The 23,844-nt window shown below is 54.2% G+C and overlaps 1 protein-coding gene across 8 annotated transcripts in view; it reads left to right on the forward strand.

The window, feature by feature from the left end:
* Positions 1-4,169: 4,169 nt before the first annotated feature.
* The window catches only part of SH2B3 (SH2B adaptor protein 3), a 46,767-nt gene continuing 27,092 nt past the window's right edge, over positions 4,170-23,844 (forward strand). For 4 of the 8 annotated variants that reach the window (XR_012420657.1, XM_005572268.4, XM_005572269.4 and 1 more), the window contains exons 1-2: positions 5,062-5,416; positions 16,941-17,708. Coding sequence is in view for 5 of the 8 variants with exons in the window: in XM_005572268.4 (XP_005572325.3) it covers positions 16,968-17,708 (741 nt within the window). In the remaining 3 variants the exon portion in view is untranslated. Of the gene's footprint in view, positions 4,265-5,061; positions 5,417-16,940; positions 17,709-19,288; positions 19,313-23,844 lie in introns of those variants that run through there. The other 4 variants (XM_015431555.3, XM_074007855.1, XM_074007860.1 and 1 more) reach the window with 3 other exon arrangements.

A 23,844-nucleotide genomic window follows, 5' to 3' on the forward strand; every position in this document is an offset into this window, starting at 1 on the left:
AAGCAGGAGCAGAAGAGAGATGGAGAGGGTCAGCAATGGAGGCAGGGCTGGTTTAGGTTTGGTGGGCGGTCAGACATCTCCTGGGAGTGAGGAAAGCAAGGGTAGACAGCTGGGCGTGGTGGCTCACGCCTGTAATCCCAGAGGCTGAGGTGGACAGATTGCCGGAGGTCAGCAGTTCGAGGCCAGCCTGGCCAACATGGTGAAACCCTGTCTCTACTAAAACTACAAAAAATTAGCTGGGCCTGGTGGCTTTCACTTGCAATTCCAGCTTCTCAGGAGACCGAGGCAGAAGAATCACTTGAACCCAGGAGGCGGCGGAGACTGTAGTGAGCCAAGATTGAGCCACTGCACTCCAACCTGGGCAACAGAGTGAGACTCTGTCTCAAACAAAACAAAACAAAAAACATCTGGTGGAAGAGCATTCTGGGCACAGGGAACAGCCAGTGCTAAGGCCTTGAAGTGGGAGCATGAAGGTGAGTTTGAGGAACAGCCAGGAGGAGCCCAGTGTGCCGCAGTGTCCTTTGATAACACTCAGCACCCTGCACATTCGCTGAAGGCCACCAGGGACAAAGTGTCCTACAGAATGTCATTTCCCTTCACCCAACTACTATCATGCTCATTTGACAAGCCAGAGATACTGAGGCTCAGAAAGTGGGAGCCTCTTACTGGCAGCAAGAGGGGACCTTTGGAGGTTGCACAGCAGTGCTGTGATGGAAACTCGGGCAGGGGAAACGCCAGCAGTAGCCATTGCCCAGCTGGGGGCCAGACCAGGTCCCCGGGCCTCCTCCTCGCCTGTGGCCCAGGCCTGCAGAAGCACATTCTACAGATGCAGACACCAAGGCCTCCACTCTAGCTGGGTGACCCTGGGCAAGATCTTTGCTCTCAAACCTCAGTGTCTGCATCGGTGAAAGGGGTGTGAAGGTCTGTTGTTCACAGGGCTGGTCTTTGTGGCCACTGCTCTTCACAACTCTCGAGGGACATGGGACTCTCACACCTAGTCATAGATTATAATCACATTTTTCGTTTGTTGTTTTTTTTGAGACGAAGTCTCACTCTTTTCACCCAGGCTGGAGTGCAATGGTGCAATCTCGGCTCACTGCAACCTCCGCCTCCTGAGTTCAAACAATTCTCCTTGCCTCAGCCTCCCGAGTAGCTGGGATTACAGGCACCTACCGCCATGCTCAGCTAGTTTTTGTATTTTTAGTAGAAACAGGGTTTGCCATATTGACCAGGCTGGTCTCGAACTCCCGACCTCAGGTGATCTGCCTGCCTCGGCCTCCCAAAGTGTTGGGATTACAAGCATAAGCCATGGCGCCCGCACTATATTCAACATTCTTTATCAGTCGTTGCTATGTGGAAGTACCTCCCCGACTCCTAAGCCCTTAATGTGTTTTTTCACCAAATTCTCCCCCTCGACCCAGTGGGGTCAGTCCTGTAGTCCTGTCACTGTCCCCATTTTCCAGATGAGGAAACTGAGGCCCAGAGAATCTATGTGACTGCACAGCTAGGAGATACAGAACACAGAACTTTTTTTTTTTTTTGGAGACGGAGTCTCACTGTGTTGCCAGGCTGGAGTGCAGTGGTATGATCTCAGCTCACTGCAACCTCCCCTTCCGGGGTTTAAGTGATTCTCCTGCCTCAGCCTCCCGAGGAGCTGGGACTTCAGGCACCCACCACCACACCTGGCAAATTTTTGTATTTTTAGTAGAGATGGGGTTTCACCGTATTGGCCAGGCTGGCCTTAAACTCCTGACTTTGTGATCCACCCGCCTTGGCCTCCCAAAGTGCTGGGATTACAGGCATGAGCCACCGCACCCGGCCCACTTTTTGAATTTTTATGAGTACATAGTAGGTGCATATATTTATGGAGTATGTAAGGTATTTTGATAAAGGCATGCAATGTGTAATTATCACATCAGAGTAAATGAGGTATCCATCACCTCAAGCACTTATCATGTATTTGTGTTTGTACTAATTAACTTTTGTTTTTTAAATTATTATTAATACTAATTGCTAATAGAAGTATTAATAGCATTGATCATTGTTAATTTATTGCTATTGACCCTTGTGTTGTAATTGTTATTAATCCTGTGAGTCTTCGGCTTTCTGGAACTTGGCCAGCAGGAGGTGTTGGCGTTTTTCACAGCAAGGAGGAAGGGCGGTTGGACCTGCTCCCCTAAGACGGCCTGACTTGTTTCCGAGAGCTACCGATCAGTCGTGGGAATTTGAATAACCCTTTCACTCCTTGGGCCCCAGTGACCTGCTGAGCGGGAAGAGCCGTGGCTCGCCGGCCTCCCGGTGGCGATGACGACCTCGCTGTGCTCGTGGCAGCGGCACTCTCAAATCTAGGGCATGGTGATGGGAAGGTTATTTGTTGGAATCCCTTTGCCTTTCCAAGGGAAAATAAACACAAAAAGTGAGAAGTCTTGGGGTCTCAGCGAGCGCCAAAACAAAAAACTGGACTCCGGCGGGGATGCCGGCAAGAAGCGACTAAGTGAGGAAGGAAACCAATTTGGGCCTCCGAGAAATCTGGCAGGCGAGAAGGTTTGAACTGTGATTAAAAAGGGGAAGAACCACAAGTCCCAATTTAAGTCAGCAGAGCTGCTGTCTGGGCAGTGAGAGGGAAAGTGCTTGTGGCTGGCAGATTTCAGCAGCCATTTGGCATTGGCTGGGTACCAGGCTGCTCTGTGGGTGCCGCCTGGCAGGTGCACGGCTACAGACAAGTAACGGTCCTATCTTGGCCTCAGTGTCCCCAGGTATAAGAAAGTGATCAAATAATATGGGATGATCCGTTCAGACTTTTTTTTTTTTTTTTTTTTTTTTTTGAGACAGAACCTAGCTCTGTCTCCCAGGCTTGAATGCAGTGATACAGTCTTGGCTCACTGCAGCCTCCACATCCGGGGTTCAAGTGATTCTCCTGCCTCTGCCTCCCCAGTAGCTGGGATGACAGGTACCTGCCACCATGCCCGGCTAATTTATATATTTTTAGTAGAGACAGGGTTTCACCATGTTGACCAGGCTGGTCTCAAACTCCTGACCTCAGGTGATCTGCTGGCCTCGGCCTCCCAAAGTGCTGGGATTGCAGGTGTGAGCCACTGCACTCGGCCTCGTTTAGACTTCATTGACATTCCCCCACCCCACCCCTCTTCCCACATCCTCAGACGCTGTGCGAACAGCTTGAATCCCATGCTCAACAGGTCCTTCTCCTCACAACCCTCCATGGCACCCTACTGCCCTCAGAATAATTCCCAAAGTCCCCACCAAGACCTTCAAGACACCATTTGATGGGCCCACCTTTGAAACATCATCTCTTATCAGTATAGGTATCACCACTGCCTTTATGACTTTCTTCCAATGCACCACATGTATTCCCATCTCAGCACCTTTGCACATGCTGTTCCTTTGGCCTGGAATGCTCTTCCCTCAGACGTTATAGCACCTGGATCCTTCTTGTTGTGGGGGATTCTAAGCTCACATGTTAGTTCCTCAGAGGTGTCCTACGTGAGTCGCGGCTCTAAGACACCCCTTTCCCGCTCTCCATCCCATAACTGTTTTGTCATTGTCATAACTGATCCCTCTTACTTATTCGTGCCTTTATGTCCCCCCACTAGAATATCAGCTCCACGCAGGCAGAGATATTTGTGTTGTTCACTGCTGTGTTCCCAGCACCCAGAACAGTGCTCGGCACATAGTAGGTATTTCGTACCTATGCGCGGAAAGCAGATTTTTGTGGTCCTTTTCTTCAAGGCCATTGGACACCAGGAATCCTGTAGCAGACTGGCTCCCTTCCCCCATCTACTTAGAGTCTGGAAATCCCCACCTTATGGGGAACCCCTTCCTGTAGCTCTAAGGCCAGGACTGAGGCCGGTTTGTTTAACACAGAGCGCTTCCTGGAGCCAAGCCTCGAGATAACTGCTTTAATGCATTAACTCACTTAATTCTCACTGCCAGGAGAGTGGGTACACATTATTTCCATTTCATAGGCAAGGAAGTGGAGGTACGGAGAAGTCAAGTCATTTGCCCGGGTAGGAAGAGGGGGAGGCAGTGGAATGGAGACATTTGCTGCCCGGGAAGGCTTGAGGTGGCCCCTCCAAGCTGGGGGCGTGGGCGACTTGTTTCCTGTTGGGGGAGGGGGAGAAGAGTACATTCCTCCCTCCCCGACCTCCCACATGTTGGGGGAGAGGCTGGCTGAGAGCATGCCCCACTCCGGACTAGGGGGAACCCCACTGTCAGCCTCAGCTCCCCATGAGGCCGTGGAGAAAATGTAAGTAGCCCAGGGGCGAGCAGGGCGGTGGGCGCAGAGTCCACGGGAGCCAGCGGTCCGAGAGGAATTCCTGGAGAAAGATGCACCCCTCCTAGAATTGGGGGACAGGACGGGTGGCCGGAGGGAGGCTGGTCTATACGGGCATCGGCTGTAGCAAAGGCGAAGCTGAGGGCTGGGACCAGAACCCAAATCGGGGGCCTGGGGCCGTGGCGGGTCGGGTCAGCATGATCGCAGATAGTCAGGACCGGGCAGGGCTAGGCTCCCTCCCCCGGGCGATGATGAAAGCCGTGGTCGCTATTGCACTGCCCAGCCCTGCGGGCACTGATAAGGCCCTGCAGGAGGGAGTCAGCAGGGGCGCGCCCCCTGGAGGCCAGGCCGCTCGACCCCGCCCGCCCTAGGCCCCGCCCCTTCATCTGGCCCCGCCTCCAGGCGCTGAGGCACCTGGTGACCTGCCGGCGTTCAGTGGGTGGGGCTCAGGTCGCCCCGCCCCTCCGATCCTCCTTCCTTCTTTAGGCTGTGGGACGCGAAATAGGGTGGGCACGTGGTGGGCGTGGCTTCGCAAGGCCTCGTCTTTTTCCGGACCCGCGCCAGGAGAGCCCTCGGACCCGGGCAGCCGCGGACTAGCAGAATTGGCAGGCGGGGCCAGTCCTGGCTCCGCCCTCATGGCCCTCCCCTCCAGCCGAGTCTCCAACTCGCGCGCGGCCTGGGGCGTGGCTCCTGGTGTCCCCGCCCCTGCCCCGCCCCTGTCGCGGCCGCCCTCCCCCGCCGGGCTCCGCTCGCACAGCCGGTTCCTCTTTACATAACGGCGCGGGGCGGCATGGGCCCGGGCCACCGCCTCCGCCCGGCTGCCCGCCCGGACTGTCGTGGCCCGCGGTGGCGACGGCGGCCGCTGCAAAGTTTCCCCGGCGGCGGCGGCCCGGGGGCGCATCCTCCCGCAACTGTCAAGCGCTGGCGGCGGAAATGATGAGGCGCTGGCCATTTTCCGAGCCCGGGTTTCCTGCCTGAGCCCCGCTAGAGCGAGCCGCGAGCGAGGAGCCGGCGCGCGGGAGAGGACGCGCCCAGGGCGGGGGCCCGCCCGCCCCCTCGGGATTTCGGGGGCCCGGGGGCGCGCGACGCCATGGGCCGGCCGGGCCCAGAGCTCCTGTCTCTCAGGTGAGCCCGCGTTTGCCCGCGCCCCCCTCCTCCGGGGCCGGGAAGGCTTTCGTGGGGAAAGGGGAGGCCCCGTGTCCAGTTCTGCCCGGGCTGTGCGCGTCACCCCCAGCCCAAAATACTGCCCTGCAGCTAACTCAGATGGAGGCGTTCCGGGGTGACGGCTCCCAGCGCCTACGACCCCCACTCAGCCACTCAGCCACTACCCCACCCACACACGTGTTGGGGAGAGCGTTCGGGTAACTGCGGCCGTGGGATGGGGGAGAGGGCATCGCTGACGTCCCCAGCCCACCCTACAGTAGCCTCGCCGATTGGGGGCGGCCCTCCCCTCAACTTGTGCCTGGGGAGGAGGGGTGAGGGGTCACCCATTGCTACCCTGAAAGTGAAAGTAGTCAAACTGAGACCGTGAGCACAGATGAGCCCTTGGGTGTGGGGGCAGCGGGGAAGGATGCGCCGGTCCTCCCCACTCCCCATTCCGGACCATGTGGCTAAGAGGGTAGCGCCCTGATTCAGGAAGCCCCTCTCCCTAGTCCCAGCACTGCCGAGGTGGGCCGGGCCAGGCCCCCGCATGCTGCTGAACTGGGCGGTTCACCAGGGCTAGGCGTCCCAGACACAGGTTTCTGGGATTGATCCTCTCACACCTCTGGCCTGGGGTTCCCTGGGAATCCCCCGACCAAAAAACGTCTGGAGTGTGTGTTGGTCTTCTGGATCCACACGGTAGGGAGGGTATTTCAGAGGCCTCTGATGCCTGGTGCAGAAATCCCCTCCCCTCCCTTCCCTCCCTCCGGCCAGGGGAGCTTTGTTTTGAGGGAGGGGGACTGCATTTGAGGAACTGGAGAGGAGGGTCTTCCTGCCTGTCCCGCTTCTTTTTTTCTTTAGTTTCCTCATTCTCCTGTTTCTCTTCCCCATTCCCAGCCACAATGATGTAGGTGAGGAGGTCACTGCCTGCAGCTGGGGGCCTCCAGGGAGGGGTACGGCCAGGCTGGGCTGAGTGGGAGGAAGTGAAATCTGGTCGGGGGTTCCGAGTAGAGGCCCCGGCAAGGCGATGTCGGCAGGGCCTGCTTTGGTGGCAAGAGGGACCCAGATCTGACTTGCAGCCCCTCGCTGGGGAGATGACAGTTCTCTAACACCGGCCAGCAGCCAGGCCTCAGGGCCCCTGCCAGGGCAGTGGGCGGGTGGGTCTCCAGGGATGCAGGCGCAGGTTGTGTCTGGGTTTCCCATCACTGACCTGGCTGCCTGAGTGGAAACAGCTCTGGAGGCTCCTCGGGACCTGCCCTCGTGGAGGGAGAGCCGGCAGAGGCCACCTGGGCAGGCTGGGCTCTGGGGATGAGAACCAGGGCCTACTGGGGGAAGGTGGAAGGGTTTTTAGTGCACTTTTCTTGAGCCTTTTCCCACAACCCCCCTCTGGGAGGGAAAATCCTTCTGAGCCAAAGGGTGAGCATTCCTAGAACTTCTGTGAGTCCCCGTGGGCCACAGAGTGGCCAGCTGGGAAGGGGCTGGCCCGGAGCATCAGCAGCTGGGGGCTCAGGGTCTGCAGGGGCTCAGCAGGAAGCGAAGGAGGATAGTGAGGAGGGTCCTGGAGACTGTTTTGCTGCTCCTACTGCCTCCATTCAGCTGAAGGCGTGGGCAAGTGACTCTTGTGAACCTCAGTTTCCCCCTGTGTAAAATGGGGGAGTGACAGGTTTGCAGTGGAGATTTAATGAGCCAGTGTGTAATGAGCACCTGCTGCCTGGCAAAGAGTGGTTCAGTTGCAGGTGGTGGTGGTGGTAGTGGTGATTTTATCATCGCCTTCATTAGTGTTATTGTTATTGGCTATGAGGTGTTCCTTCAGCAGTCTTCCTTGAGCATCTCTTGCATACATAGCACTGGAATTTCCTGGGTCTTTGGCATCAGAATTTTGAACATCTGGGCACTTCCTTAGCTATGAGGCCTTGCTTAACTGCCCCACCTCAGTTTCCTCATCTGTGAAATGGGTGTGCTAATAGTACCTACTTCTTAGGGTCACGGGAACCATGAATGAGTGAATTCACAGTGTCCAGAGTGGCTTGGTCAGGAGAAAGAGAAGTAGCCTTGGGGCTGGAGTGATCTTTTTTGTTGTGGGTGTTAGCTCTGCTGGCTTTCCTTCTTCATCCCCCCACCTCCATGCCTCTCAAACCTGGACCTGATCCTCCTCCTCCAATAAATAGAACTTTTGAGTACAAATCAGATCCCACAGGACTGCTGGGCCCTTGGAGTTCTGGGTCCCGCTGTGCAATTCCCGGACATTCTCCATATCCTGGGTGGAGCAGAGCCGGAGGCACTTGGAAGGACCTCCTAGCTGCCAGTCTCAGTGCCACCTGTCTCTGGTGAGGGGAGACCGGGTGCCCTCCCCAGCCAAGGTGGGGAGGCTCAATGTAGGGAGTCTCAGGGACATAGCAGGGAGCTGTCCCACAGTCTGGGCCAATACAGCTCCTTTTGCTGAAAACACCTTTGGGACCCAGTTTACATGACCCCACACCCTTCTGAGGGCTGGTGTTCATGAGGGTCTTCCATTGCTGGGAATCCTTGGGTTGGTCACTTAACCTGTCTGAGGCAATTGAGAGAGACAACATCTGTGAACGGCTTTAATAGCTGTGCGCTTACTGTGACATGGCACATAACGTACTGAGCACTGAGCCTGGCACTCAATTAACAATAGTAGATATTATTGCTATTATTAAAACGAGAGGCTTTTCCTGCTAAATTCCCACTTCTCCCTGGTAGCAGTATGGGCTTTGGAGCCGAATCTGGGCTCTGCGAGCTTCCAGGTGTGAGGTCCTAGGCAGGTTACCTGGCTTCTCTGGTCTGGACCTCGCCTGCCCAATGGAAGCCAAGAGTTCCAACCTCTCCAGGGTGGGTGTGTGGAGTACAGTGTCAGGACTGGAACTGTGTTGGCTGTACTTGCTCTGGCTGTGTGATCTTAGGCTGGTCCCTTAGCCTTTCTGAGCCACAGGTCTTTTTGTCTATGAAATAGGGGTGTTGCCAACTCCCTGTTAGGGTGGTTTTGAGAAGAGGAGGCATGCACAGTGCCCGGCATGCAATTGGCACTCAATAAGTGCAAGCCATTGCTGTTCATGCCCAATAGGGGCTGGCACTTAATTGCCAGGTTTCCTGGGAAAATGGTCCCTAAGGGCCTGCAGGCGTTCAGCATCTTTGACGAGGCAAGGCAGGAAGCTGCTTCTGTCTGGCAGACCGGAGACGCCTGCCTCAGCGAGTCCAGAGGTGCAGTGCTAGCTGCTCATTCCCTGCAAGACCCCATTCCTCACTGACACCCTTCCCGAAGAAACTGAGGCGGGCAGGCTGCCCAAGGGAAGTGACTCAGCTGGGGTCACTTGCTGAGTCAGGCCTTATTGGACCCAGGAGTCCTGCAACCCAACTCCCCAGCTTCCCAGGGCTTGAGATCCCTTGGAGACTGAGCAGGTCCTGAGGCCTGGCAGCAGGACCAGGGCCACCACTGGACATCTGCTTAGTGGGGCCCTGCCACCGGGGTGATGACCAGCGTCCCTCTACCAGGGCTCCAGAGTTCTGCTGGCCACCACTAGCCGTCCTTCCTCCCAGCAGGGGCAAAGGACACTTCCCCAGGGGAACAGGTCCTCCTGGCGCCCTCTCCACTCCCCTCCCCAGCCGGAAACCCGGCAGCTGAGCAGTTGGATAAAAGATTTTTCCTCCCACGCCACCCTGTCAGGGGTCGGCCAGCAGGGCCGGGCCACAGGCTTCCTTGTGAGCCAGGCCTGGAGCCCCTGGGGGCCCACCCGGATGTGGCCGCCCCCCGTCTGGCCAGGGGGGAGCCGGCTGCTGCCCAGGACATGTGTCCCCAGGGAGGCCTGGGAGGGAGGAAGTCTATGCCCTGCTCACAAGGGCTGACTCACAGGGCACCCAATGGGGGGCCCCGGCTAGGGGACTGGGAATGTGATCAATCAGGGAGGTGGACACACAAGGAGACCTCTGACATGGGATCTGCCCCTTCAGAGCTCACACACTGGTGTCATCTCAAGGAGGAGAGGCCCAGAGAGGGCAGTGTATGCTGGGAGAAGCGAGGTAATTGAGGGCTTATGCATGTCCCTCCTGATGTCCACAAGCAGCATGTGGGGAGGAGGTTCACCCAGAGGCTGCCCGCCTAGGGTCTCCCCTGTCTGCCCTCAACCCAGCGGCAGTGAAAGGAAGAAGCCCCGGCCTTGGGATGGGGGATGTGTGGGATTCTGACGGTGCTGCCTCTCCCGCAGGGAGATGGTTCCTGGTTTTCCCTACCTCCTGAAACCTAGCTGGGGCAGTGGCTGGGATGTCAGGCTGGCAGTGTGGGCAGAGGAAGCCAGAGGACATTTCCTGTTCTGGCAGACTGCATTGGCCTGATAAATGTCCCCGGGGCACAAGGTGACCCCAGCAAGGGTGCATCAGTGCCCCGCCGGCTGCCCCGTGGCCTGGTGTAGAACCCACCTCTCTGCCTCCCCAGGGCCTCTGCCTTCACCCCCCGCTTCCTGTGGGCATCTCTGCATCTGGCAACTTGAATGCTGTGAAAGGGCAGCAGGCCGCCTGCCAGGCAGTATGTGTCAGAATCCCACAATTCTCTGGGCCTCCTTAGGACACAGGGTCTGGGCTCCTGGAACAGTTGGTGCTAGGCATGGGGAAGATAGAAATGTTCCTTGTGGCCTAGATTCAACCGGGAGGCCTCCCTGGAGGAAGTGTCCCCTCTGAAGGTGTGAGACTTCCTGCCTATGTCTGTGAGCTGGGGCAGGGGAGAGTGGAGGCTCTGGACTGGCCCAATTTAAATTCATTTACCACACTTTAAGAAATCTTCCCCAGGCTGGGAGCAGTGGTTCACACCTATAATCCCAGCACTTTGGAAGGTCAAGGTGGGAGGATCACTTGAGCCCAGGAGTTTGAAACCAGCCTGGGCAACACAGTGAGACCCTCTCTCTACAAAAAAAAAAAAAAAAAAGCTGGGTATGGTGGCACATGGCTGTGGTCCCAGATACTTGGGAGGAGTGCTTAAACCCACAAGGTCGTGGTTGCAGTGAGCTGTGATCATGCCACTACACTCCAGCCTGGGTGACAGTCAGACCTGTCTCAAAAAAAAAAAAAAAAAAAAAAATTCCTCCCTAAGCCTCGGCAGGGGGAATTCCTACCATGGATAAAGGCTTTCTCTGCATGTGGGCCTGATCATTAAAAGGAAAATTTTAGCCTCCCCGAATTATACTATTATCCAGGGTGATTAGATAGAGGAGAGGCTGAGAAGCCCTGATCTCGCGGGGCCATGGATTAAGGGGACCCCACAGCTCAGCCAGGTTCCCAGCTGTTCACTGACTTGGTGGCTCCAGGTGCCTCAGGCTGGCTGTGCTTCTTAGGGAGCACCAGGCACCACTACTGCTTTGAGGCCCTCAATAGCCCTCTGGTGGACCTGGTTGTGTTCTGAGCTTGGAGTCCTGAGATGCAGACACCCCCAGCCCCGGCTGGTGGGCGTGCAGCTAGTTGTCTCCACGTATTTGCTGCAGGGAGGGACTTGGGGGTGGGGGACCAGGAGGCAGCAGGCTAAGATCTTCCTTCTCCACATCATCCTGCCCCTCCCCTGGCTGCAGGATTTGGGGAAACCCTGGAGACCCCCATAGCTGGGAGCTTCCTGCCCCAGAAGGAAGCCTGAGTAGGTGAGGGGTTCTCCTGGGTGCTGGGGCCCCTCTGTGGGGAAGGTGGTTGATTTCTCTGGCTGACCAGGCTTATCCGAAGCTCTGTGCTGGGATAGAAGTGTCCCAAAGACACTCTGCCCCCAACTCATACCCTACAGTGGAAACCTGGGGGCCGCAGGTCCCCCTGGCGTGATCATCATTGCTTCCTGTCCACAGCTTGTCAGCCCTGATCCCAGGGTTGTCACCATCTGATCAATTGCTTTTTATCTGCGCCTGGCATATAGTAAGCACTCAATAAACGCCACTGCCTGGGCCAGGGCCAGGGCCAGGGCCAGGGAGGGGTCACCTTCCTGTGGCCTGGCTGCCCTCCTGGCCAGAAAACCTCCCTGGCGCAGTCCCTTCCATAGCTTGGGCCGCAGCTGACTGCTCTGGGCTGGCAACTTCCTGCCCAGAGTGGCCTGAGCAGCCGCCTCTGCCCTGAGAAGATCTTTTGTTCCAGCTCCCCGTGACGCCCCCAGCCCAGCCCATGAGGCAGGCCTCCCTGTGGCTTCCCGTGGCAGGCAAGCCTGACTCCGAGGCTGGAGCTCTTTTCTAACAGTAATAGTAAGAAAATAGCAGCAGCCACTCATGAGTCCCGTGCCAAGCACACTGCAGACATCAGTTCTTTTTTTCTTATAGAGATATGGTCTGTTTCTGTCACCCAGGCTGGAGTGCAGTGGTGTGATCATAGCTCACTGCAGCCTCGACCTCCCGGGCTCAAGCGGTCTTCCTGCCTCAGCCTCCCGAGTGGCTGGGACTACAGGCCTAGCCACTATGCCAGGCTAAGTTTTTTGTATTTGTAGTAGACACAGGGTTTCATCATGTTGCCTAGATTGGTCTCAAACTCTGGTCTCAAGCAATCCTCCCGCCTTGGCCTCCCAAGGTATTGAGAGTATAGATGTGAGCCACTGAGCCCAGCCTCTCGTTTTTGTTTTCTTCCTTTTGCCCTGTGACTGTTTTCCTGATCATTGGTCGGTCTGGGACCTGGACAGAGCTACTGCCGACTCCTGACTCGCACTGGAGCTGAATGAGACCTTTATATTCTCTCCTCTGGGACTCACTCATTCATCCAATAAGCATTCATTGGGAAGTGAGCCCTTCTTGTATGCATTTAGGCACTGATCAGACATTTTGGGGGTCCCCTCTGTGTGGGGGTCTCTATGATCACTAGCTATGGGGCTGCTCTCTTTCAGTTTTCCCATCTGTAAAATGGAAGTAATCGTTGGACCTACCTCCTAAGGCTGTTAGGAACCTTGGGAGAGGTAATGTTTTGCAAAAGTAGTTAGAAAAATGCCTAATGTGATCTTGGCATGGTGCCATGAGCCTGTAGTCGCAGCTACTCTGGAGGCTGAGGCAGGAGGATCGTTTGAGCCCAGGAGTTCGAGGCAGCAGTGAGCTATGATTGTGCCACTGCACTCGAGCCTGGAAGACAGAGTGAGACCCTGTCTCTAAAAAGAGAAAGAAAAATGTCTGATGTGTAAGAGACGCTCAGTAAATGCCATTGTTCTTATGGGAGGACTGGTGGAAGGGGCCCAGTGAGGGGGTTTCCCAGCCGTTGCCTGGACAGTGAAGGACCTGGAGTGGGTGCAGCTGTTCTGAGGAAGGCTCCTGCCAGGGTTTGGCCCTGCAGTTGGGCTTCAAGACTCTGACATACAGGGCTGCGCAGAAGGTAGGATGGCCCAGGGGGCGGGGGAGGTTGGTTCATGCTGGTTGCCATGCATCTGCCGGGAGAGCACGAATTTGCAAATCCAACTAATCTCTTGCATTCATATGTTCATTCATTCAAGAGACATTCATTGAGCTCCTGCTGTATGCTGGGAGCTGGAGATGAAGCAGGGAATGACTCATAGAACTCAGTCTGGTAGAGAGATAGTCACTAATGAAAGCATCCTGTCAAGTGACAGCGTGACCAGTGTGCTGAAGGTCAAGTTCAGTTGGGAGCTCAGAAGAGGCTTCTCTTATGTGCAATTGGAAGCAGACAGGGCAGAGGGAATGGCTCATGCCAACACCCACAGGCAGCTGGCGTGACTAGAGGCAGATCGTGTAGGTGGGGCAGGAGCCTGGGTCTGGAATCAGAGCTCTCTGGGCATCCTCCAAGCCACGAGGGCAGTGCCTGTCTCACCTGTGTGAAGGCTGGGTATGGGGAACAGTAGGATTGACCAAGAACAGGTGCCCTCATGCAGGGGTAAGACCCTCCCCTTCAGGGACAGGAAGAACATGGTGGCCAAGGGCAGATGTGGCCCCTCCCTCTCCCTTCCCATCTGCCTGACAGCTTTTACTGACTACTTACTGCAAAGCACCTACTGTGTGCGGGTCCCAAGGACCCTGTGATGTACAAAACTGTCGACTATAGCAGGGCACAGTGACTCATGCCTGTAGTCCCAGCACTTTGAGAGGCCAAGGTGGGAGGGCTGCTTGAGCCCAGGAGTTTGAGACCAGCCTGGGCAACATAGTGAGACCCCATCTCTACAAAAAAATACAAAAATTAGCCAGGTGTCGTGGTGCATGCCTGTAGTCCTAGCACTTTGGGAGGCCAAGATGAGGATAGCTTGAGCCTGGGAGGTCTAGGCTGCAGTGAGCCGTGATTATGCCACTGTACTCCCGCCTGGGTGACAGAACAAGACTCTGTCCCAAAAAAAAAAAACAACAAACAAACAAACCATTGTCGACTCTGCATGGCCCCCTTCCAGCGAGGGCAGAGGCACCTACTTCTGCTTTTTGGGGTCTCTTGCGGAGATCGGCCATGGGGGCTCCACCATGGCCTCATGTGGCAGGGGCACCCTTCATTGCCACTGCCCTGCAGACATGCCCAGCGGGACATGGCCACATGCAGAGACGGTGCCTGTGGAGGGGTGTGTGGCAGAGAGAACCCCATTTGCAGGTTCGCATCTCCACCTTGCTTTCCCTTTCATGGGTTCTCTACAGACACCTTGCAAGGTGGATGCCATGCTGCTACCTGGTTGCCAGATAAGGAAATCCAGGTTCAGAGAGGTTGAGTCAGGTGTCAGGAGCCACACAGCCAATACGTGGCCCCCTTTGTAATGTGAGCCCTGGGAGAGCAGTGTTCGTATGTGCTGTTCACCATGGTATCCCGGGGCCTAGCTTGGTGTCTGGCACACAGTAGGCCCTCAGTAACACCTGAAGGGAGGATGAAGGAGGGCATGGTTGGAGGCGGTAATTGTACCCAGGCCCCTGTGGCTCTGGCTATTGTGCAGCCACTACCCCTGCCCAGGGAGAGAGTCATTGGAGTGGCACCGCTGTTCATTCAGGGTGTGCTAATATCAGGGATCTGGGGCCCCGTTTTGTGCCCGAGTAGGGAGAGCTTTTCTTCTCCATCTTGAAGAACAGACGTGGACATGTGGTCGCCAGCAGGGGCCCAGGCCCAACCAGGGTCATGAAGAAGGAAGGATGGTGCCCACAGAGGTCCCAGCTGTTCTGTACCGCAGACAGCAGAGGAGTGGGGGATCTCAGTGCCATTCTGGTGATGTTGTGTCTAAGGAAAGGCCCTCTGGCCACGGGAGGAGAAGGATGCCCCAGTTGAGATGGGCAGGCAAAGGTCTGCCAGTCCTGAGGGTCCCCTGTCAGTGCAGGAAATCCCTCTGGACCCCTTGTGACTTTTGTTAATTTATTCCCTTTTATTTTTTGTTTTATATTTATTTTTGTTTTTGTTTTTGGTGTGTGATTTTTTTTTTTTCCCCAGGACAGAGGCTTGCTCTGTCATCCAGGCTGGAATGCAGTGGCATGATCTCAGCTCACTGCAACCTCTGCCTACCAGGTTCAAGTGATTCTCCTGCCTCAGCCTCCCAAGTAGCTGGGATTACAGGCACGCACCACCACACCCAGCTAATTTTTGTATGTTTAGTAGAGACAAGGTTTCACCATGTTGGCCAGGCTGGTTTCGAACTCCTGACCTCAGGTGATCTGCCCACTTCAGCCTCCCAGAGTGCTGGGATTACAGGTATGAGCTGCTGCGCCTGGCCCGTTTTATATTTATTTTATAGACACCAATAATATACTCTCATTGCAACATGGAAATAACAATAATAGCAGACAGTCTTTCTTAAGCATTTTCTATGTTCTAGGGCTTTATGTCTATCAATTCATGCTCATAATATGCCTATGAAGTAGGCATGATCATGGTTCCCCTCTTACAGATGGGGAAACTGAGGCAGAGTAGTAGTCACATAAGTCACTTAAGGTCCCATAACCAATAAGTAGTGGTTGCTGGGCTTTTTTTTTTTTTTCGAGACAAGGTCTTGCTCTGTAACCCAGGCTGGAGTGCAGTGGCACCATCTCAGCTCACTGCAACCTCCACCTCCTGGATTCAAGCATTTCTCCTGCCCCAGCCTCCTGAGTAGCGGGACTACAGGTATGCGCCACCACAGCCAGCTAATTTTTTTTATTTTCAGTAGAGATGGGGTTTCACCATGTTGGCCGGGCTGGTCTCTACCTCCTGAACTCAAGTAATCCACCCACCTGGGCCTCCCAAAGTGCTGAGATTACAGGCATGAGCCACCGCGTCTGGCTGGTGCTGGGATTTGAATCCACATTCCAGAATCTGTGTTCTTAGCCATCCTTGCTAGAGATAAGTAGTAGCAAGCTTCTTGGTTTCTTCCCCGCCATCCCTACCATCCCCACACCCCAGTTCTGATTCCTCCCCAGAAATACTCACTGTTTCAGGATGGGTTTGTTTCTGCCAGACCTTTCTTGCCCACCATTTACAAAATGTTTGTGTACACATAAACATTAGTAGTTTGGTTTTATGTATGTTCATGTAAATGGGATCGGCTAGCGTGTCTTGTTCTGCTGTTTGCTTTTTCACTTAGTGAATAGCCCTGCCCTGGAGCTCTCCCAGAGGTGGGGGGGGTGGGTCTTCCTCACCCTTTCCCCCTGCTGCAGAGTCTTCCAGCCTATAGATGGGCCAGATTCTTTCATCAGTCTCCAACTGGGGGCATTTAGGTTGTCTCTTAGAGTTTTTCCCCATTATAAATGTTGCAGCAGGAAATATGTAGCAGGGAGCAAGTATTTCTCTTGAATACTTAAAAGTGGGATTCCTAGAGCCTAATTGCTCTGGCTAGGACTGTCAGTACTGTGTTAAATAGAAGTGACCAGAGTGGGCATCCTTTTCTCATCCCTGGCCTTAAAGGAAAAGTTGTCAACTTTTCACCATTAAGTGCAGTGTTAGCTGTGTGCTTATCATGTAGGGTCTTTATTTTATTTATTTATTTGTTTTTTGAGACAGGGTATCATTCTGTTGCCTGGGCTGGAGTTCAATGGCTGATCATGGCTTACTGCAGCCCTGACTTCCTCAGGCTCCCAAGTAGTTAGGACTACAGGTGCGAGTGCTACAATGCCAACTCATTTTTGTGTTTGTCTTTTTGGAGAGATGGGCTTTTGCCATGTTGCCCAGGCTGGTCTCAAACTGGGCTCAAGCGATCTCCTGCCTCAGCCTCCCAAAGTGGTGGGATTACAGGCGTGAGCCTCCGAGCTCAGCCTTTATATAGGGTCAGTGTGTTAAGTACAACATATCATCTATGCTTAATTTGTTGAAAGTTTTTATAATAAAGTTATGTTGAATTTTGTCACATACTCTCCCTGCATCTATTGAAATGATAATACGGTTTTTGTCCTTCAAAAGCAGGATTCCAGAGTCTAGAATCAATTCTGCCAAGTTGGCCATGCCCCTTACAGAATGCCACTTGGTAGGAGAGTGTGTGTTTCCCTGCATCTTCACCAGCACTGGGTGTTATGGTCGTGTCGGATTTCTGCTGTGGTTCGCGGTGTGTGACGGGCCGTCACCTGCTTGCCCACCTGCTCACTCCTTGTCGCCCCCCCACCCACATGTCTTTCAGCCCCGCCGCACCACCTGGGTCTCCACCATGAACGGGCCTGCCCTGCAGCCCTCCTCGGCCTCCTCCCCGCCCTCGGCCTCCCCGGCGCCGGCCCCGCGGGGCTGGAGCGAGTTCTGTGAGTTGCACGCCGTGGCGGCGGCCCGGGAGCTGGCCCGCCAGTACTGGCTGTTCGCTCGCGAGCATCCGCAGCACGCGCCGCTGCGTGCGGAGCTGGTGTCGCTGCAGTTCACCGACCTCTTCCAGCGCTACTTCTGCCGGGAGGTGCGCGACGGCCGCGCGCCGGGCCGCGACTACCGGGACACAGGCCGTGGGCCCCCTGCCAAGGCTGAGGCGTCCCCGGAGCCAGGCCCCGGCCTCGCCGCCCCTGGCCTGCCCAAGGCCCGCAGCTCTGAGGAACTGGCCCCGCCGCGGCCGCCCGGGCCCTGCTCCTTCCAGCACTTTCGCCGCAGCCTCCGCCACATCTTCCGCCGCCGCTCGGCCGGGGAGCTGCCAGCGGCCCACACCGCTGCCGCCGTCGGGACCCCCGGAGAGGCTGCTGAGACCCCCGCCCGGCCCGGCCTGGCCAAGAAGCTCCTGCCCTGGAGCCTGGCTCGGGAGCCGCCACCCGAGGCGCTGAAGGAGGCGGCGCTGCGCTACAGCCTGGCCGACGAGGCCTCCATGGACAGCGGGGCGCGCTGGCAGCGTGGTAGGCTGGCGCTGCGCCGGGCGCCGGGCTCCGATGGCCCAGATGGCCCCGACCGCGTGCTGGAGCTCTTCGACCCACCCAAGGTAAGTAAGCCCTGCTCGCGGGGTTGCGCACTGTGCCGCGCCCTTCGCCTTCACCCTGGGGAGAGAGCCGGCTGGGGAGGTGTGATGGCTTTCCAGCTGGTGGCCACAGAGTGCCCAGAGGGAACTAGGCCCTCTTAAAAAAGAACTTTTAGGCCAAGTGCAATGGCTCACGCCTGTAATCCCAGCACTTTGGGAGGCCGAGGCAGGAGGATCGCTTGAGCCCAGGACTTCGAGACCAGCTTGGGCAGCTTAGCGAGACCCTATCTCTATAAAAAATTAGCCAGGTGTGGTGGTGCGTGCCTGTGGTCCCAGCTGCTCAGGAGGCTGAGAAGGGAGGATGACTTGAGCCCACGAGGTGGAGGCTGCAGTGAGCCGTGATCATGCTACCACACTCCAAGCCTGGGTGACAGAGTAAGACCCTGTCTCTAAATAAATAAAATAAAAAAGAACTTTTTATTTTTGAATTTTAGATTTACAGGCCAGGTGCAGTGGGTCATGCCTGTAACTCCAGCACTTTAGGAGGCCAAGGTGGGCAGATCATTTGAGGCCAGGGGTTCAAGACCAGCCTGGGCAACATAGTGAATCCCTGTTTCTACTAAAAATATAAAAAATTAGCTGGGCACAGTGGCGCACACCTATAATCCCAGCTACTTGAGAGGCTGAAGCAGGAGAATCACTTGAACCTGGGAGGGAAGGTTACAGTGAACCAAGATCACACCACTGTAGTCCAGCCTTGGTGACAGAGTGAGAGTCGGTCTCAAAAAAAAAAAAAAAAAAAATTTTAGACTTACAGGAAAGTTGCAAAGATAGTAGTGTTCCTTTACACATGGTACCCAGCTTCACCGAAGGTTCATATCTTACGCTGCTGTGTACATTGGTTGTAGCTAAGGAACCAGCACTGGTACATCACTATTAGCTAAACGCCACTGTTCCTTTGGCTTTGCCAGTTTTCCTCTAATGTCCCTTTTCTGTTCCAGCTCGCCACCCAGGATACCACATGAAGTTTAGTCGTTACGTCTCCTTAGGGGCCTGCTGGCTGTAATAGTTTCCAACCCTCTATTGTTGATAGCCTTGGCGGTTTTGAGGAGTACCAGTCAAGGATTTTGTACAATGTCCAGGGACACCTTTTTGGCTTCCCATTTGGGTGTCATATGGACTGGTAGCAGGTCACTCTGAGATCCTTGAAAACCCTGACTCGGACTGGCGTTGACAGATTGTTGTTTTATTTCCAGAGGGCTCAAAACCATCAGAGAATTTCTCTGCACCTCCTGTGCCTTGGTGATGTTTTGCAAGTTAAAAATAATTTGTCCTTTGGCGAAACCCCATTGCTACAAAAAATACGAAAATTAGCTGGGCATGGTGGTGTACGCCTGTGGTCCCAGCTGCTCTGGAGGCTGTGGTGGGAGGATCACTTGAGCCCAGGAGGTCAAGGCTGCAGTGAGCCAAGATCGCACCACAGCACTACAGCCTGGGTGACAGAGCGAGACTCTGTCTCAAAAAAAAAAAAGTTCTTTTCCTTCACAGCTGGCTTAATTCCTACTGTGCTGTTGAGGCTGAAAGGTCACTGTGTTCTACTCACCTGACAGGCTCCATCTTTGACTCAGGTATGCATGACAGGACCATATAGCTTTCATCTAATTGCTCTCTCTTTGGGATCCTGTTACGTGGTAGGGCCTTACTCTAGAGCATGAGCAAAACCGATGTGATACTGGCCCTGAGGGGCTCACGATGGGGGTGGAGGAAACCTACGGTTACTCTTTCATTCATTCGACAGATATTTATGGAGCACCTACTATGTGTTAGGCACATTCTGGGGGACCAGGCGGTCTAGTGGAGGCTATTGAGGAAATAAACCGACAAATGAACATGGAATTAAAAATAGTAAATTGTGTTCTAAAACTGGTAAATTGTGTTCTTTTTTTTTTTTTTTTGGAGACGGAGTCTCGCTCTGTCGCCCAGGCTGGAGTGCAGTGGCCGGATCTCAGCTCACTGCAAGCTCCGCCTCCCGGGTCTACGCCATTCTCCTGCCTCAGCCTCCCGAGTAGCTGGGACTACAGGCGCCCGCCACCTCGCCCGGCTAGTTTTTTGTATTTTTTAGTAGAGACGGGGTTTCACTGTGTTAGCCAGGATGGTCTCGATCTCCTGACCTCGTGATCCGCCCGTCTCGGCCTCCCAAAGTACTGGGATTACAGGCTTGAGCCACCGCGCCCGGCCAGGTAAATTGTGTTCTAAAGGAAAAGCAATGGGGTCTCTGGGAGGATAACTGAGGGGTCCCGGTTTGGTGGTTTGGGAGAGTCATCCAAGAATCCTTTGAAGTAACCTTTTCAAACTTGACTGTGGCGTAACATGCAGACCTGAAAGTATGTGAAGTATGAAACACATCTGAAGCTCTGTGTTTCCGTGTGTGTGCAATGCAAGTGACGAGCACCCCAGAGGGCTCCTTCATGCCTCCCCCAGGCCAGTGCCCCGTACCCCCATACATACTGCCTCTTATCACCACAGGTTCCATTTCTCTGTTCTTGAATGTCATGTGAGTGGAATCACGCAGTAGGTTGCCTTTGTTTTATTTTATTATTTATTTTGAGACAGGGTCTCACTGTGTCGCCTAGGCTGGAGTGCAGTGGTGTGATCATGGCTCATTGTAGCCTCAACCTCCCAGCCTCAGGTTATCTTCGTGCCTCAGCCTCCCCAGTAGCTGGGATCACAGTCATGTGCCACCACTCCCAGCTAATAAATAGGCTGCCTTTTATGTCTGGCTCGTTTTACCCAGCATAATGTTTTAGAGATTGATCACATTGATCATACGTGTCAATGGTGTCTTCCTTTTTTTTTTTTTTGGAGACAGGGTCTCGCTCTGTCACCCAGCTGGAGTGTAGTGGCTCGATCTCAGCTCACTGCATCCTGTACCTCCTGTCCTCCTGGGCTCAAGCAGTCCTCCCACCTCAGCCTCCTGAGTAGCTGGGACCACAGGTGCATGCCACCACACCCGGCTAACTTTTGTATTTTTGGGGGGATGGGATTTCACCATGTTGCCAATGTTGGTCTTGAACTCCTGGGCTCAAACGATCCCCCCACTTTGACCTCCCAAAGTGCTGGGATTACTGGCATGCACCACCGTGCCCAGCCTGGTTTGTTTCTTTTGAGTACTGAATAGATTCCATTGCACGGATGTCTTCATGTCCCACAACTGATTTATCCCATCCTCTGATGAATATTTGGGTTGTTTCTATTTTGATTTATGAATAAGGCTGTTATGGAGTTTGCATCTAGGTCTAAGTATGAACACACGTCCTTTCATTTCTCTCAGGTGGATTCCTAGAAGTGGCATTGCTCAGTCATAGAGTAGGTGCATGTTTACTTTAGAGAAATTGCCAGACTTTTCCCAAAGCAGCTGCACCATTTTGTCTCCCACCAGCAGTGGGCAAGAGTTCTGGGTGGTTCCGCTTCCCCACCAGCACTTGAGCACTTGGTGGGTTTTTTTTGTTTTTTGTTTTGTTTTTGAGACGGAGTCTCGCTCTGTGGTCCAGGCTGGAGTGCAGTGGCACAATATGGGCTCACTGCAAGCTCCACCTCCCAGGTTCAAGCTGATTCTCCTGCCTCAGCCTCCCAGTAGCTGGGATTACCGGTGTGCGCCAGCATGCCCAGCTGATTTTTGTATTTTTAGTAGAGATGGGGTTTCACGGTGTTGGCCAGGCGCTTGGTGTTGAGTCACTGGTGGGTGTTTTCCCGGATCCCAAGGTGGCTTTACTTTGCATTTCCCTGATGACTCACAGAGGTTAAGCACCTTTTCATATGTTTATTGGCCATTGGAATTTGGTCGTTTGTGAAGTACATGTTTTTATTGTCTGTCTAGCCTTTTAAAATTGATTTGTAAAAGTCGTTATATATTTTGGACAATTTCTTTGCGTTTTAAACGTCATTTCCTACCTTTATGGGCTGGCTTTTCAAGAAAGCAGTTTTTTTTGTTTTGTTTTGTTTTGTTTTGTTTTGTTTGAGATGGAGTCTCACTTTGTTGCCCAGGCTGGAGTGCAGTGGTGTGATCTCAGCTCACTGCAACCTCTGCCTCCTGGGTTCAAGTGATTCTTCTGCTTCAGCCTCCTGAGTAGCTGGAATTATAGGCGCATGCTACCATGCCTGGCTAATTTTTTATATTTTTAGTAGAGATGGGTTTTTGCCATGTTGGCCAGGCTGGTCTTGAACTCCTGACCTCAGGTGATCTGTCCACCTTGGCCTCCCAAAGTGCTGGAATTACAGGTGCGAGAACACCACGCCTGGCCAGGAGGACACTTTTCATCCTAAGTAAATCACTTACTTTCATCCTAAGTAAATCACTGGGCCTTCCAGGCAGAAGGAACAGCATGGGCAGAGACCCAGAGTAGAGAATGTATTTAGCATGTTTTGAAGAAAGGACAATGTGAAGAGGCCAGTGTGGTGGAAGCACAGAGAGGGAGATGGGGAGCAGGGAAGTACATGTGGGTGGAGGACACTGGGAACGGAAGGACTTAGTGTTTTATTCCAAGCACAATCAGAAGCTGTTGGGAAAACGCAAGCACAGATAAAAACGGTTTTCTCATCATTTGTTAAAAATCTTGAGGCTGTGACACCATGAAAGACAAATAACGGTCTCAATACATGATCGTATCTGTGCAACACTGTGGGGTTCTTTTTTTTTTTGGAGACAGAGTCTCGCTCTGTTGCCCAGGCTGGAGTGCAGTGGGTGCGGTCTTGGTACACTGCCAGCTCTGCTTCCCGGATTCACGCTATTCTCCTGCCTCAGCCTCTTGGGTTGCTGGGACTACAGGCACCTGCTACCACGCCCGGCTAATTTTTTGTATTTTTAGTAGAGATGGAGTTTCACCGTGTTAGCCAGGATGGTTTCAATCTCCTGACCTCGTGATCCGCCCGCCTCGGCCTCCCAAAATGCTGGGATTACAGGCGTGAGCCACCGCGCCCGGCCGGAGTTCTTAACTTTGAAAAACAACTTCTGTGGCTGGGCATGGTGGCTCATGCCAGTAATCCCAGCACTTAGGGAGACTGAGGCAGATTACCTGAGATTGGGAGTTTGAGACCCACCTGGCCAACATGGTGAAACCCCATCTCTACTAAAAATTATCTTGGTGGCCAAGTGTGTGGCTCATGCCTGTAATCCCAGCACTTTGGGAGGCTGAGGCAGGTGGATCACCTGAGGTCAGGAGTTCGAGACCAGCCTGACCAACATGGTGAAACCCCGTCTCTACTGAAAATACAAAATTAGCCAGGGGTGGTAGTATATGCCTGTAATCCCAACTACTTGGGAGGCTGAGGCAGGAGAATCACTTGAACCCGGGAGGCAGAAGTTGCAGTGAGCCGAGATCACACCACTGCACTCTAGCCTGGGTGACGAGAGCGAAACTCCGTCTCAAAAAAGTAAGTAAATATATAAAAAATAAAAATAATCTTGGAAGACCAGGTGTCGGGAGCCAGCTGGTCCTGGGTTTGAATAATGAATGAGCTGCTTTCTCAGCTCTGGGGCAAGTGCCATCACCTTTCTGAGACTCAGTTTCCCCCTGTATACATTGGAGGGTACTCATAGCCTACTCCATAGGGCTGTGTATATCTTGGTGGGGAGAGCACATGTGCCGCGGGCCTGGCGCTGGGAGCACTCCATGAGTGCTGCGTTGTTGTTGCCATGGTTGTTGTGGTTTGTTATGGTTTTGACTTCGGGCAGAGAGCCTGGGTTTATTTCCAGTGCTGGCTGGGCCCTCAGGGGAAGGCATCCCCAAGACTCCTGTTCTCTGGGAGCCCTGATGGTAGGGCCCCATCAGATTCCCCAGGGCTTGTCCCAATCCAGGGAACCAGGGAGGTCCCAGAGGGCTTTGCCTTAGCCCTGGCTGCTGGCTGGGGCTCTGTCACAGGCTTGGCGGTTGCTGCGGGGCCTGGGGTGTTGCCTGCAAAGCAAGCAGCCCTGGAGAGGCTTCTCCTAGCCCCTCTGAGCATCAGGTGGAATAGTCCGGGCGGTTCCAGAGCGTCCCCTCAGTGAATCTGTGTCCAGGTGATGGGCTGAGGGTGCTCAGACCACAAATTTTGCATATGCCTGCCAGGTGGTCAACTGTGACCCCTGACCTCTGACCCAGGGGTTGGCTCTGAGAACAGTTTT

The sequence above is a fragment of the Macaca fascicularis genome, chromosome 11, assembly GCF_037993035.2.
Source record: "Macaca fascicularis isolate 582-1 chromosome 11, T2T-MFA8v1.1".
NCBI classification, from domain to species: Eukaryota; Metazoa; Chordata; class Mammalia; order Primates; family Cercopithecidae; genus Macaca; species Macaca fascicularis.